We start from the raw sequence: 15,804 nt of genomic DNA on the forward strand, positions 1-15,804 counted from the left end.
TTGAAACTCTTGTATTCAGTACTAGTTTTTACTTACTTTTCTCACAACAAACTTGATGCAATAAATTAGTTGTTTTACATGAGAACTGTTTAGAAATTAGTAATCAAAAGAAAGGAAGAAAGAAAGAAGTAATCTAAATAAACTTCAACGTGGCACCTGCCATGAGCTTCTTCTTGTTCTTTCAGCTTTTTCTGTTCTTCAGCTGCTGTCTTTTAGAGCTGTACATGTTTTCAGGCTCACTGGAGGATTTCCAATAGATCCATCAATTTGGCAAAGCAGTGTGTGTGAAGCATAAGAGTCGTTCTCCGGGGATGTACTTGCAAATGCAGAGGCACACATATGCACACCAGTGGACAATCTATGACTTTTGTTTGGTTTACCCTCTCTGGTTTAACTGGCAGGGTGTCTCAGAAGTGATTCTTTGGTGCTGCAGTTGCTTTTGTTTTTTTTGTTTTTTTTTAACATGGCCTTGTTGGCTCATATAATTTTTTTCCACTAAGCTGCTTATACAATACTCCCACATTGTGGCATGTTTTCTCTCTGTTCTTCATACTGATTACAGTGTTTTCTTTTGCACTATAATACCGCGGTGTTTCAGTTTACGTGTAAACTACGGTGTGTATTTGTATCCAACCCCATTTACTCGGATACCCCTTATAAAATCTTGTGTCACCAGTTTCATTCAGAAGCTGTGTGGTCACTTACTGATGTATGATCACAACTATGTGCAATTCAGTCTCGGTTAACGCTGTATGGTCAAGAATCACACAAGATGGAGTTAAGTTGGTAAAGAACAGCATGACTGGTAAATGGCTTCCATTTGTGCTTTGCAGCACAATCTGTCATCCATACATACACACATTCACACACTAATGGGGATAACCTACAATGTAGACACGGCTGCTCTGGGGCATACTGACATATGGAGGGCTGCCGTGCAGTTTGTGCCGCTGGGCCCCCTCACCACCAGCAGCAGCCAAGGCCGGTGAAGCAACTCACACAGGAGTGGGGGATCGAACTGACAACCCACCTGTTGCAAAATAAACTCTTACCTCATGAACCTCTGTCACCACACTCGGAAGTTCTGACCTTGTTCCTGCAACAAATTGGTGGCAAGGCTTGAACAATGTTGTATACAAATGCAATTATGTATATGTACTGCATATACTTGAGACATTTCATAAGAAAGAATTGGTAAGATGTCTCTCTCTCTTTGTGTGGAATGGCTGTAGAGAAATGTATGTGCATCTTAAGATTTCCAGCTGTGATTAGAGTGAGAGTTGGTATATTGCGTATCGTCTCATGGGGCTGCACACAAATACACTTGTTTAATGTTTTATTTCAAAGAAAACATTACAACTACTTTTATTTTCCTTAAGATTCCAATTATGTTCTACTTTCTGCTGCTCTTTGCATATAATCCCCCCCCCAAAAAAAAAATGTGTATATCCACAGAACCAATCTGTGGCCTGTGGATTGAATAAGAAAAGAAGCACAGCTCTTGCTAATAAGCATGAATGATTCTATTTGCATGTATCCTTACAGACTTTGAAACTTATCTGAAGGCAACAAGGTTCCTTTCCCAATCCACATGATGTGACACCACTAATTAAAAGGTGTCACACTATAAAGTTTCAATTTGCAGATGAGCTAATTCAGGATGTTCTCTTTAAGGGTTGAGTAATCCAATGATTTTCACACTTTTAACTAGCGTTCGAGATCAACATAGAGTTGCTTCTAAATATGTGTAACAGATACCCACACTCTGCTCTCCCTACACTTATCTAATCTGTTGCTCTGTCTTCTGTCTTTTTCTTTCCCTTTTTTCTGACTTCTGCCTCTCTTGCTGTTCATCCATCCCCTCGTCTCCTACTTGGGGAATGCAGTGATGGCTTCAAAAGGCAAAGTTCGAGGTGAGTCGTGACTGCTGCTCAAATCCTCTGCTGTTGATTTTTTTTTTCTTTAGAAAAAATAAACTTATATCTTCTAAAGCGACTCTGGCAGGGCCCGGGGGGTTTTAATTGTCAATTTGGGACTCACAAAATGATCATTAGTTTTAAGATTAAATTTGTTTTGCCTGGCAGAGTTTCTGAGTGTAACTTGTTTTTTTTTTATTTTTCAACTGAATCTCTGTTGAATCAGAATCTGTTTAATTAAAACACTGGTAATAATTTATCAGAAATCCAACTCCGATTTTCCCATTAAGCCGTTGTTGATCTCATATAACTTTACCCTGATACTATATGGGAAGAGACAAATATCCACAATGCAAATCCTCTTAATTAGTGCTAATAGTGATTGAACATCTTTCATAGAAATGTTACAACTATATATCCCTTATATCAAATAGATACGCCGTGATCTTTTTTCCAGCATGTGGAATTGACTTTTATTTTAATAAGCATTGTCTGATTTTTAATTTTTTTTTTGTACAAATATAACTAAAAATATTTTTGAAAAAAGGTATTCAACCTTAGGAATATGTACTGCTGTGAAAAGATTGATGTTCTTTCAAACTGAATATGCTGGCTTAACACAAATGTACCACAGAGAGCAATAAAAAGAACAAGATGCCCAGCATCATATCGTTCCCACAGAGTCCTGATCTCAAGATTGTAGAGCCAGACTGTGGTTATATTCATACATGGAGTGGACTGTCACTGAAGAGCAAAGAATTAAAAAATAAGTATCGTCATTTTTTTATGTAATCCAATGAGAATTTGTGTTGTAGAATCTGAACCTCAATCAGGTTATATAATTTCTTGTACTTTCTTTGATTAGGGACAAAATCCTTGCCAGTTTTAATAATCGCCATAATGACATTTTCGATCCTTGGTATTATGGTTGTAAAATGAAATGACGCTTTAAGCCCTTTTCAGTTTCTACACAAATAGAAAGTCCCTGATTTTTGACAGCAACATCTCACATGCATTGAGAAGGTGGGCATTGTAAAGCAGTGATCTTTGAATCAGCAAAGACTGCCAAATGAAACATGTAGCTGTAGTTTGGCGTTTATAACTAGACAGGTTTCTATGTTTTGTTTTTTTTCACTGAATATTCAAGGAAACAGTATGATTAGTCCAGCAGATAGCGCTAAGAAAGTTAACGTATATGCAGATGTTTGTTCTTTTTAATAGTACCAGCCTGTGCACCTTTGTTTTGTTGTAGCTGTGAGTCTCCTCAAACATGAGGCTTCACGTCTGAAGCAGATGCCAGAATAGCCTCACTGAAGTGTGTTTAATTTTTTTTCATTTTTCATAAATTCATGGTTTTTCTGCTACCCAGTTTTGTTGTTCATGTTTTAAGGGATTTATTTCTCCAGCTGGTGCTGCCTTTCAGGTTGGAATTACAAGAATTTCAATTCAAAGTTTTCCTCTTAAAAATGTAGAAGTTGTGGTAAAATTTGGATTATTCGTTATTCCCAAATGTAGGCGCCTCCTTCCATTACAATTTCTTTTCATCCTACTTCCCCCGTGTCCTCATCAGTAGCTATCGTAGTTAAAACATGAACGTCATTTTCCTCTCACCACGTCACTACACAGTCTTCACATTTTCCTGCTGTGTCTGAATGTTTAATTCATTCAAGCTCTCTCTCAAGCCATCAACATCCAGCTGAATGTGTTGCACTGTAATATCTCATTCACTGTTGAGTCCCTTAACTCTTTAAAGGCAACCCTTACCACATGAGATGACTCCACAGAGATTCTTCTAATCTTTTAATAGAATATCAGAGAGTTAAAACAAAGCCCAAATCTGTTGTATCTCTTTCTAGTATACAGTGATGAAGATAGTTAGAACCAGAGATAGTTAGAACCTTCTGGTTCTCAATCAGAACCAGGTTGGAACAGGCAGAGGAAGACAGGAGCACATGATCATAAATGCACACAGGAGCTGATGAATCGTGTTTGAAAACAATGGAGATAATCAGAGGACTAGGCAGAGCAGTAAAACCTGGTATGATATGCAAGGAGCACCAAAATAACACTGGGTAGGGTACAATATACAAAATGCAAAGCAGCTTTATTAATTTCATACACCATTACAAAAGAAAGCAAGGCAGCAACATCCTTGCTTATCACAAATAAACCCATATTCAACAGGCTGCTTTAAAATAAATGCTGTGCAGTCCAGTATTTATAATCCTGTTGGGGACTGCTTGTGCTCCATTTTACATATTTTAACATATTTGGATCAACTGCCTTGATATATGTTCCAGCCTGCTAATTCTGTGCATATTTAATTCAATTATTGTGAAGCAGGAAATGTCTAAACGATGCATTACTGTTGGTACTACGGAGCAAGTTTGAGCAAAATGTATTCATATTAATGAGCCAATGGGTTCTGTTCCTGCAATGATGGAGGGATTGAATTCAATTAGTTTAGAGGGAAGAACTGTGAGTGAACTGGATTACTCTAAACTAAACATGCATTCTTCCTCTGTGAATACACTAAAAGAGAGTGCTTGCAATGCTTTTTCACTATTAGAATGACTTCACAGTTATATAAACACAAAAAACTGAATACATTGAAATAACCTTGGCTGTTTTATTCTACATGGAGTAACAAGTCTTGTGATTGTGAAACATTCACTCATTAAAAAAAAAAATAAAACAAATTCACATACTAAATTTTTACCAGAACTTGATTCTTCTGAAGTCAAAATCATATATCATTTCCTCTTATCAGATGGCGCAGTGTGTGCAGCCCACAACGCAGTTGGTAGAGCTGTTGTCTTGCAGCAAGAAGGTTCTGGGTTCGATTCCCGGCCTGGGGTCTTTCTGCATGTCTTTCTGCAGCTTGCATGTTCTCCCTGTGCATGCGTGGGTTTTCTCCGGGTATTCCGGTTTCCTCCCACAGTCCAAAAACATGACTGTTAGGTTAATTGGCCTCTCCAAATTGCCCCTAGGTGTGAGTGTGTGTGTGCATGGTTGTTTGCCCTGTGTGTCTCTGTGTTTCCCTGCGACAGATTGGCGACCTCGCCCGAAACGTTAGCTGGAGATGGGCACCAGCAACCCTCCCGACCCCACTAAGGGACAAGGGTGCAAGAAAATGGATGGATGGATGGATCAGATGGATGATTATTATATCCCCACTAATTGCTATTTGTCAGGTCATGGATCTATTAGATACGACATGTGCATGGTGAGTTCACATAGTCCCAACAAAGAGCCAGAATAAAGTACAAAGTATCTGATTGATATCTATTTTGATACAATTTTTTTTTTATTTGTCCTCCAATTATTCTCTCCATGATAGACATCAACCAAGAAGGTGTAAATAAAATATACCTTACCTACAAAATTAACTGGACTGGTCAGTGTGGAGAGATGCATTTACCAGGATAAATGTTCCTCTATCCTAGAATTTTTCAACATTTTTCTTATGTTGTTATGTTCTAGATATTTACTAGCTGCAACCTTTGAGCTGTGGCTGAATAGACACCAGTCACTCACTGTGCACCTTTGTGAGAAATAGAAAATTGCAGCAATCATGAAATCACTGTCTCCTTCCTCTGCTTTTTGTGTGGCTAAGGTTAAGCCACACATGCAGTTTAGCTCATTTAGCAGAACAAGACTTTTTATAAAACAATCTGTAATGTGCAGAGATGGCTTTATTTGAGTTTCGGAATCTATATTATATGTGAAACAGCTTGTAATGGGTTTTTTAGTCCTGCATTTTATTTCTGTCTGGAGCTATATCAGATGTTTGCTGTGCTAGATTCACTAAAACACTGCTGATAAAGTGCTGGAAGGTTTCTGGGAAGAAAGTAGCCTGATGTACCTTTTATTAGATATTCTGTGGAAGAGCAAGATGTTTGATACGTTGTATCTGTTCTTGCATACACCAACTATCTCATTCTTCATATCACAGATACAATGTTAGAAAAAAAAACGAGATTCACCCATCAAGAGAGTGTCCATCTTTGTGTTATCTAAATAAAAACAGACCGAAATAGATGGATTAGCTGAAGACTGTATCAGACATGTTCTTGGAAGATCATACATTTTTACTTCTGCTTAGACCAAGATTATTATCTTCTTTTGGACCTGCCGTGATAACTTCTGCAGCATTTTTTTTCCTTCTCATCCTCTCTTTTCAAATTTTAGCTTGATTAATGTGAGAGTTAACATATGTAACTTGCTCTTTGTTGTTTGCTGGATTTATATCCCCTTATACAGTTTGTACCCTGGACTAGTGTGACAGAAGTTATTGGCAATGATGACCTCAAAAGTGTAAGAGACATTTGAATACAAGTTTTAATTCAGGAAATTGTGTGTAGTTATATTTCATTTACAGAATGAAGGTTAGGTTGTATTTATTTTTAGCATAAGAATAAAATACAGTCACAGCAAAAAGAAAGTATACATTTTGAGGGTTTTGAGGGTGAGTTTTTTTTGTTTTGTTTTTTTATATACTTTTTCATTTCCATATTTTCTGTCATTCAGAGTGCAGATTGTTGTTTCCTTTATTTATTTATCTTTAGAGTACAAAAACAACTTATTTTGTCTCTTCCTTTTGTGACTTTATTGTCTCGGCGTACTCTGCGCTGTTTTTCTTCTTCAAGCACTGGAGCAAGTTTTTGTTGTTTCTAACTTTTCGTGATAACAGTGATCTTGCATATTTTGTTCCATACCTTTTTGGCAGCGTTTCTTCTTATATTGAAATCTGATCCATTTTGCAAAGTGTCTTCAGGGGGACAAGTCCTTGCTCTAAACTACACTAGATCCATTCAGCTAAAGTCAGTTAACCTACTTTCTCAGGTAACTTGTAAATGCCTAATTAAAATTTGGCATTTCCTGCCACCGTTGAAAGGATGGCAGGAAGGATTTTTCTGTGCTGATGTGTCTTACAGCCGATCTGAAGACACTCTGTTGTCTTAATGTCATAAAAACATATGTTCAAGGTTAATCATTGTGTTCCTTATTTTATGAAACATCCATCTTTGCATAATCAGCCCTAGAGGCTTCTGGACAGTGTCCAGTATACTTTATTAGCATATTCATCTTTCTTAAGTCTCCATCACTGCTACACTTTCTTCTATAATGGATACAACGTTAGGCATATTTCGGTTTCTCCTGAAATCTACAGCCATTCCATTTGCTTCGTCTACAAGGTGAGATGCAACACCATCTGCCATGTCGCAAAGACATTCACCAGCTCTTTACACTCTCTTTTCTAACTCTGCTAACCTTGCAACTGCGTAATCATTTAATTAATTCTGTAAATGGCATGTGTGCCAATTGTACTGGAAGTCTTGAAGTAAAAATCTACATAAATACATCTGTCAATGTCTGAATGTGGTTGAGCAATTCTTATGGATTTTTCAAATATTCTAAACAAACCCTACTTTTCTTTGTTGAGGTTTTTCTTCATCAAGGTTGAATTATATAATGCAAAAATAACTTTAAAAATTTTACCCTCATTAATATCCTTGAAACAGCATATATAGTCTGTAATAGAAGTGTGTATTTTAAATAACAAAAACCAAGAGTTTAACTACTTTTTATTTTCAAACTTCTGCAACAGTCCAATGACTTTATTAACATTTGCAAGTTTATGCAAGCAGAATGTTTTTTAACAACATCCTCCAAAATAATGTGTGATAAAGGAATATATTTCCATTTCAAATGACAATCTACACTCCTATCTCTTGCAGTCATCGCCAAGTTACTCGTGGTTTCTCAAATCATTTATTCAGATGTCTTCATCTTTTATTAGGCTGATCTAAGCTCAGCTTTGAAAGGATATCTACATTGTCAACCGTTACGTCGTGAACCCTGTCTCTGAATCACCATAGAAAAGAACTGCAGTAAAGTCAGTTTGACATGAGCCAAATGATTAAAGCTGTTTTTAAAACTAGCATTTTCTGCCCACTGAATCTTGCAGCAGACTCACCCCTGGGGCAAAGAGCATTTCCCCAGATCCCTCTCAAATGAACAGTATCTGTCAACACATCAGGACACATTAGAAAATCACAAAGTATCATGTTGATGTGGGGAGTTTGGGAGTTTGTGGTGGCAGCGGTGATTAGTCTGATTTCCCTCATGAATGTAACCTTTGCCTGCGATCATCAAGCTCTCATTCCATATGAAAGCTTTAAAAATGAATCCCTTCGTGTGACTTTTAAAAATATATCTACTGTATATAAAAATCGAGTCAAACACTTTTCCCTCTGGATCAGTGTGAGAAAAACACATACCATAAGCATAGATCCTTTTTCATAGCTTTTGTGACATTTAATTTGTACCTCTTACCAAACCAACAAGCATCTATCAGACGTCTATTTATATAATTTTGAATACATGTTTCAAAATGTTTGAGTTTCATTTTACCTACTTGCAAATGGTTGGTGGATTTTCCATGTCCACAAACTGGAATTGCCTTCTTTATTCTTTTTGTTCCTGCTTTGATTTCATTTTCCTCCAACTATGCTCCTATCTTCACCTAACTTGCCTTTTCTTTCAGCTTCTTCTGCTCACTTTTTTTTTCTCCAGAAAGCCCTGTATGAAGTATTAATGAAGGCCAGGTTTACCTCTGTAATAAAACCGAGATGTCTGACCTTGGCTTTGAAAAGATAGTGAGATCCCTTGCCATTTTGGGCTGAGAAAGCTTGAACTCAGGCTGCTAACATGCAGAGAAGTGATAGAGCTTTATATCGCTGGCTCTTATATAAATGTGGCTGAATCAAGGGCAAGAATACTGGGCAACTTACATGTATCAGGGAGTGTGTCTGGTCACCAATTTGAAATTAGTTTGTGGGCTTTTATGAAACCTGACGTATAGAAGTGGGTTAAGGAAAGATTATTGGGCAAAAGTTAGAAAAGGTTAAAATAATTTAGTTTGTAATGGCAAAGAGAAACTGTTGTGTGGTTCTTGGTTGTCATACCTAGATCTCACCAAGTGTTTATTACATTAACACCTTCACATGCTGCAAAACAAATAATTTCAAAAATAAAAAAGCATTGCCAATATAAAAAAAAAGATGTTAATTCTCAACAAGAAGCCCTATTTTTTATTTTTTATTTTTTAAGAAAAGTGCTAACAGCATTGAAACTAGGTAATATTTTTCTTACCTGATTCCAACGGCTGATTCGGACGCCAGGTTTGTGATGGCGGCACCAACAGCTGCCTGGCCTAATTACCGTATGTAAATGACAACAGCGCTGCCATAGCCAGCCTCTCAGGTGATGGATAATTATTTTCATATCTCCAGATCAGATGCAACTGTCCTGAGGTGGTTGTTCGCCAGCACTTCATACAAATCTAGCTCCGCCCTCAGCAGGGGTTGCATTCAATTTACTCACTGTGGGAATCTTATCACTGTCAAAAGAGCAGGTTTGGCTTGGAAACGCATATTTACACGCAAAAACAACTCCTCATACTAATACACAGAGAAATAATATGCAGCTCAAAGAGAGGAGAGAGAAAGAAAAAAAACATAAGAACAGATTGAATTTCTTCATCTTTCTTTATAGTATGTATTCATGCACTATGTTGCTGATTGCATGACAATGTTCTTATTATTTAAATTTTTATACTTGGCACCTCTCCATTCCATATTCATATGTAGAAACCACAAACTTGAGAACTGGTTTTGTCTCTGCCATGCTTAATGAAGAATAATTACAGAGCAGATGAAAATAATAACATTGGCGTCTTTAAGTTTCAACACATTGCTTGTGATATTGTTCATATTTTTATTGTGCAACTCAATTAAATTAAATTAAATTAGATATGACTTTTCTATACTCTACTTATAGGTCTGATATGTTATTCTGAGCTATAAACTAAATATAAAATATACTTTCTTGAGAAATCTCTTTTCACTCCATAAGTCAGAAAATAATATCAAAGTAAATGTTTTTTACAAACTTCTCTTAAACAGTTTTGTTTTGTTTTGTTTGTTGGTTTTGGTTTTTTTTTACTTTTATTGAAACATACCAGTAACATTCAGAAACCATGAATGCTTTTTCTGAACAGTGCCTGTAACACGGCTACTTAAAAAAAATACTGTAGCCTACCAGGAAATGTTAATGATCACTATTTTCTTCGTTTTTCTGCACACTAGTTATCTTTTTCAGTGTCAGAATTGAACAGCCTCACTCGCACACACACACACACACACACGCACACACACACACACACACACACACACACACACACTTCTTCAGTCTCTCTTTCGTTGTCGCTTTGGTCTCAAGGCAAATTCACTCTTGAGCTTGTTTTGTCCTCTTCACTTCCAGCATTTCAACCTTTTGAAACCCGTTGGTAAAAAACTGTATGTTAGCCACATTGCAGTGTTAGAATCTTGTTAAAAAAAAGTCCAGAAATTACAGTAATTCAACAAATCATTACTTCACCACATTGGCGTACAACACATAGACCACAGTGCCCCAAACTCTTAGTCCAAGGTAATCAGGGAAATATTAAAGCTGCTGTCACAGTATTCTCTATGTTGCCATACTGCAACATGTTTTGATAAAAATCTATTGGCACTGATCTGAACAAGGGTTGAACAGTAATTAAGAAATCATTATGTCATTCTTATCAATCCAATATCATGACAAATAGCACAGATGACATGTTTTTGTTTTGTTTTGTCAGAAATTTGTCTAAACTTGATAGCATAAACTGTATGACAATCTAAAAATAAGGTTAACCTTAACTTTAGACCGACTTTTTATAAAGAAGTTAACGTAAAGTGCTCTTATTTGACTATAAATTAAGTAATGATGAGCTTCATTACTAAATAAGATATTAATACCTTCAACTGTCACTAAGAAATCCCTTCCAAAATGTGAAATGTTAAATTTCATATCTGACATTACTTTAAAAAATAGATAAATAAATAAAACAGTTAAATTTTTTTTCACACTGATGATTACCTTTTTCTCACTGAAACATGAAATATAATTTCCTAGTGGAAAAAAGGTCATCGCAAAAGCAACACTGTGCACACAACATGTTCCTGAGAAAAAAGAGGGTGTTTGTGTGAAAATTGTCACAGTGGGAGGAAGAGACCCAGAGTCAGGGCAGGGAAAGATGATGCACTTGTCTGATGTGAACTCACTAACAACGTTTTTGTGTTCACGTGTTGAAAAGGAATTTAAAAAAAAACAACTATTTTTCTAAATGACAGGTTTTTTTTGTTTGTTTTTTGTTTTTTTAAATACATATTTCTAATTATTTTCAGTATTTGGTTGATGTTTGGATGCAGAGATCTGTGAGGTGGCTGTGGAGTTTTTTTTCCAACTCTCAAGGACTAAATGACAGGATACATGCCTGGTTGATGAATTCGTACCAGCTCTTGAGATGATCAAACTCTTGACCTTGTACTGTCTCTCCAATCACGAGGCCAGCCTCGCTGGCTGACGTGCTGCAAATCAGTCAGTCTGAGAACCTTGCAGCGCCCCAGCTGGGTAGCCACCTGTGAAACCTTATAGACACTAACTGTTCATGGGAAAGCTGTCATGTTCTGTGTAATCCTCTGCATCCCATTCAAGATCCTCTTTCTAAGATGCCTTTTTAACAGAGACTTACTTGAAGTCAGTTGCAGCTCTAAGATGGTGCCTAAGGCATGGAGTATTTTGACACATGACTCTTTTTCTCTCTCCAAGTTAATAAAAAAGCAAATATATTGCTTTATTAAACCTTTGATATTATATTAAATTCCATTCTCCACTTGCATTACCTTTTTATTTAATGTAGAAATAAATTTTAAATATATTAAAAAGGATCTTAATTTGAAATGGTGCTTCTGCTGAGCTTATTACTTGAATTATTTCTCAGTCCGTTGCTCCAACAAACTTTTGTAAACACTTAACAGAGAAATGCTGATGTGATGAGTTGTTGAAGGTGGAGTCTCGGAAAGAGCAAGAACTTCATAAAGAGACAGAGGCCCAATTTCAAGGGGTTAAATTGCAGTCAAATTTCTTTTAAGTTATGCTTTAAATACATTATTTTTATAACTGAAGATGACATATATAATTGTGCTATAAAATACTAGGTAAATGGAACACGCAAACTATTTTCCCTTTAAGATTTTGCTATGTATTTTTAAAGGTGCACTATTATATATGTTTTCAGGCACATTATGGTGTTTTATAGCCCAATCAAGTAACTATGTTACTTCCAATTTCACATAATACCTCCGATGTAATACTAGTAAAATTTGCCACAACCTGGGTTATGACAACAATTGGAAATTGAGCTTTGCTTTGCTTTGATAAGCCTTACATTTCAATTTGCAGTTTTGTTAGTCTACCATCATCAGTCATGCTTGGCCATCCTAAAAGGTGACTCAGCTAATCAAATCTTTGGTCTGCTTCTATCCATTCTGTAATCTGGTATTCCCAGCCATACATCACAGCTCTGCAGCTCAGTTGAGCTCCGGTCCTGGTATAAAGGTCACTAGCTGCAGGCTGTCCGTCTGTCTGCGTGCATCGCTCTCTGTTCTCTGCGTCTTGAATGCCTAAATAAGAAAGGTTAGTAGAAGCAGCTGCTCTTGCCTGAAAGGTCATGAGAGGAAGTTGACAAGATACATCCAGGATAAATCTTGCATTCATATCACTATTATTTGCTCGGTTGTTTGCTCTGCCAAAATGTAGTTGGTGTCTGAATGTGCACAAATTCACGCTCTGTATATCTCTACTGAACAACCTGTGTGATTGTGGCTTAAACCAACAAAAGTGTGAGCGCTTTGCTCCTTTTAGAACTTCATTCAACTCAGCTAAATAAAGCAAAGCTAATTTTATGATATCATTACTTTCTAATGGCATGCAGATGAGAGCCTTGTTGACCCGGCTTAGCCTCGGCTTGTCAGTCAAGGTGGAGGGCAATTAAACTGACCCCACTCTTGGCGTGAGATAGAGTCCAATTCAGCAAAATAAAGGAGGTAGGATCAAGATAAACTTGAAAGACAGGGGAGCACCAAGAGACAGAGAGAATATGAAAATGAGCGACACAGAAAGTGGAAATGCCACCCTTCAGGGATCAACCAGAGGAGGGAACGAGACAGCAGGAGAAGGGAATAAGAGAGAAAGGAACTGACTGGAATGGATATGAACTGGAAAAGTCAAGGCAGGAAACTTAAAGTAGGAAAAAGAGTGGAGTTGAAGTGAGAGAAGAACCTAAATTTAGACATGGAAATCAGGAGAGAACAGCTGCCTTCTTCCCTCAGGAGATGCATTTAAATCAGGTCTGGGTGGCCATAGGGGAGAATGGAAGAACCTATTCTACTGGCCAATTAGGTGCACTGAACACTGTGAAGCTCTAATATAACCATCATTGTGGCCCCTTTGGCCCCCTAAGTCCCTCTGGATGTGTAGACAGACAGAAACAGGGCTAAACCAAGGGATTGCTTCACTTTTTCACTATAGTAAAGGGACAAAAGAAAAAGAGGAAGATCAACCAGCAACAGAAAGTGAAAGATTTTCTGTTAAATCAAGAATTTATCTACCCATTACATTACGAGATTCAAATGTTGTAATTGACATTTGTTGTCTAGAGTTTGACCTTTTCTGCTGAATATTTTCAGAACAAACTAAAATTAATTAATAAATTTTTTTTTGTCCAGAGGCCAACAGGTGGGTAATAGGTAGGCAGAGGGACTGCAAGAAGATTTATAATTATAATTACATTATAAGTGTAATGTAGTCAAAAGCTTTCAGGAATCTTTTAGCAGACCAGAGACTCTTCTTTTAAATACTGCCAGGTATACTACAGCAACAATAGTTGACTTTACAGATGGACCAGTGGAAAACTCTTACAGAAAATCTAAATTATATACACTTGAAGAAGTTTAAAATTTTGGCAGATTACTACTATTTACATGCTGCTTCTGATTTTGACTCTATAGTTAACAATATTTTATTCCACCTTTCCTGCTGGTAGTGGCTATTGCTATTTATATTTATAATTAAGATGGTGTCACAACATGTGTGTTGTAAAGCAGTCATATTGTGGGGTTTACAAATATATGTTTTAAAAGATGAAAAGATTAGTGTATTAACTTTTCTTTACCATCTTCCATTAGCAGCTAGCACAGTTAACATTAGTAATTGTAAACAATCCTTGTGTGCATTTCCTTGTCAAGGAGGAACCTTTCCTTACCTGTGATATTCCCGAAAGGTTGCCAGGTTTTCCATATCCAACATATTCCATAAGCAGCATAAAAACAATACTATAAAATATTAGACAGTATAGAATTAAATTTGATTTCAGTTCTTGGCAATGGTCACCTTATTTGGCTGTAAATTCAAAACAGTCCATTTGGTTAGGGTTGGGTATTAAAGGTACTTCATTAACATTAGAAGCTAAAAACATGTTCAGTTGAATATTTGGACAGGATATTTTAATATTTTTTAATGCAACCAAAACAGTCAAACCCATACAGTTCCAGCTTTGACGATGCTGAAAATTGAGGTTGTGTGTATCTTTTAGTGCTGACTCATTTCTAACTTCAATACTGGCTATAAAACAGCAGCAGGAGAGATGGGAACATTTGCAGCCAAATAGTCATATTGTGATGGTGAGTTTCCTGGTGTGCTGTGGGGAGAACAAGACGAGTCATTCTTTCATTTCTTGTATCTGTTATATATTTAAAACTGAACATTTTGAGTAGAGAACCATTTATCTGAAATTATGCACAACATTTTTCCAGTGCCAGCTGAATCCCTATAGGTTATATGTTAATAAAAAGCAGATCAAATCGGACCACTGTCCTGTGATTTTAGGTGTTTGATTTTAGATGCTTACATGTCCACTGGGCTTCAGTGGTATTTTACAAGACGCTTTCTTTGCATTCAAAATCTCACTTAATGTTGTTATTCAGTACAGAGGTTAACTACTGACTTCATTTGAGGCCAGCAAAAAGAAGCTAAAATGCATCATACCCATCACTATGTTATCCAAGTGCATGGGTGATAAATTATAGAAAAAAGGTAAGTGATTTAAAGATAAGTTTTGGGGAAAAAAAACATGCAGGCAGTTGCAGAAGTATTTTAAATCGACAGATAATGCTTCATACAAAACTTCCATGAATAAAACATATTCCTCCTATAGCTGAGATCCATTTTTCCTCCATTTATCTCTTCTTCCCTCTCTATCTCTCACACGCATGATTAACCTCGGGAGGCCTTAATCAACACTGGAAATGACCCATGCTCCTTGACTTACCTCTCCCTCTCTTTCCTTTCTTTCACCTCTTCGTCTCTCCTCCTTGCTCGTCCTCCCCCACGGCTTCTATGATGGGGCTTGACTCAAACGGTAACCCAGAAGGCAAACACAGTTTGAGGGTTAGTTTATCTCACCTGTGCAATTAATTACCTTCTGTGAAGGAACCAGAAAAAATTGCAGCTCGTACTGATTCATACAGGGACGTTCATTATCAGTTTAAAACTGCCTTTTTTGGAAGTTTTTTTTTTTCTTCCAAAAGTGAATCTCTCTTTCCATGTGCATCATTCAGCTTCTTCCCCCTGAAAACCTTCATTCTCACAATTTTTTAACATTGTACCTCTGCGGATGACACCAGGGATAGATTTATGATCATTATTGTTCGCTTGTTTCCCGGCTTGCCTCACGCTCACAAATGTATACTCGTACCAAAGTACACAGACTCGGACAACTCTGTGAGCTGTCCAGGGTCCTGACAACTGGAAGGTAACCGCTGACAGCCAGTCACAACAGCGCCTCGTCCGTGGTGCTGAAAATGAATTTGGTTCAGCTTTGAGGTCACGGATGAAATGTATAATTTGACTTGCCGGCAGCTTTTCGCTCACTGGATGCACGCATTAACACACATCA

General features: G+C 37.0%; 1 protein-coding gene across 3 annotated transcripts in view; it reads left to right on the plus strand.

Annotated features, from left to right (window-relative positions):
* The window catches only part of cadm2a (cell adhesion molecule 2a), a 224,450-nt gene that overhangs the window by 144,476 nt on the left and 64,170 nt on the right, over nucleotides 1-15,804 (plus strand). For 2 of the 3 annotated variants that reach the window (XM_008427171.3, XM_081615347.1), the window contains exon 2: nucleotides 1,887-1,913. The exons of the other annotated variant lie outside the window; for it this stretch is intronic. In XM_008427171.3, coding sequence (XP_008425393.1) covers nucleotides 1,887-1,913 — 27 coding nt within the window. The remainder of the gene's footprint in view (nucleotides 1-1,886; nucleotides 1,914-15,804) is intronic. 3 annotated transcript variants of the gene reach the window in all.

The sequence above is a fragment of the Poecilia reticulata genome, chromosome 14, assembly GCF_904066995.2.
Source record: "Poecilia reticulata chromosome 14, P_reticulata-male-v2, whole genome shotgun sequence".
Classification (NCBI taxonomy): domain Eukaryota; kingdom Metazoa; phylum Chordata; class Actinopteri; order Cyprinodontiformes; family Poeciliidae; genus Poecilia; species Poecilia reticulata.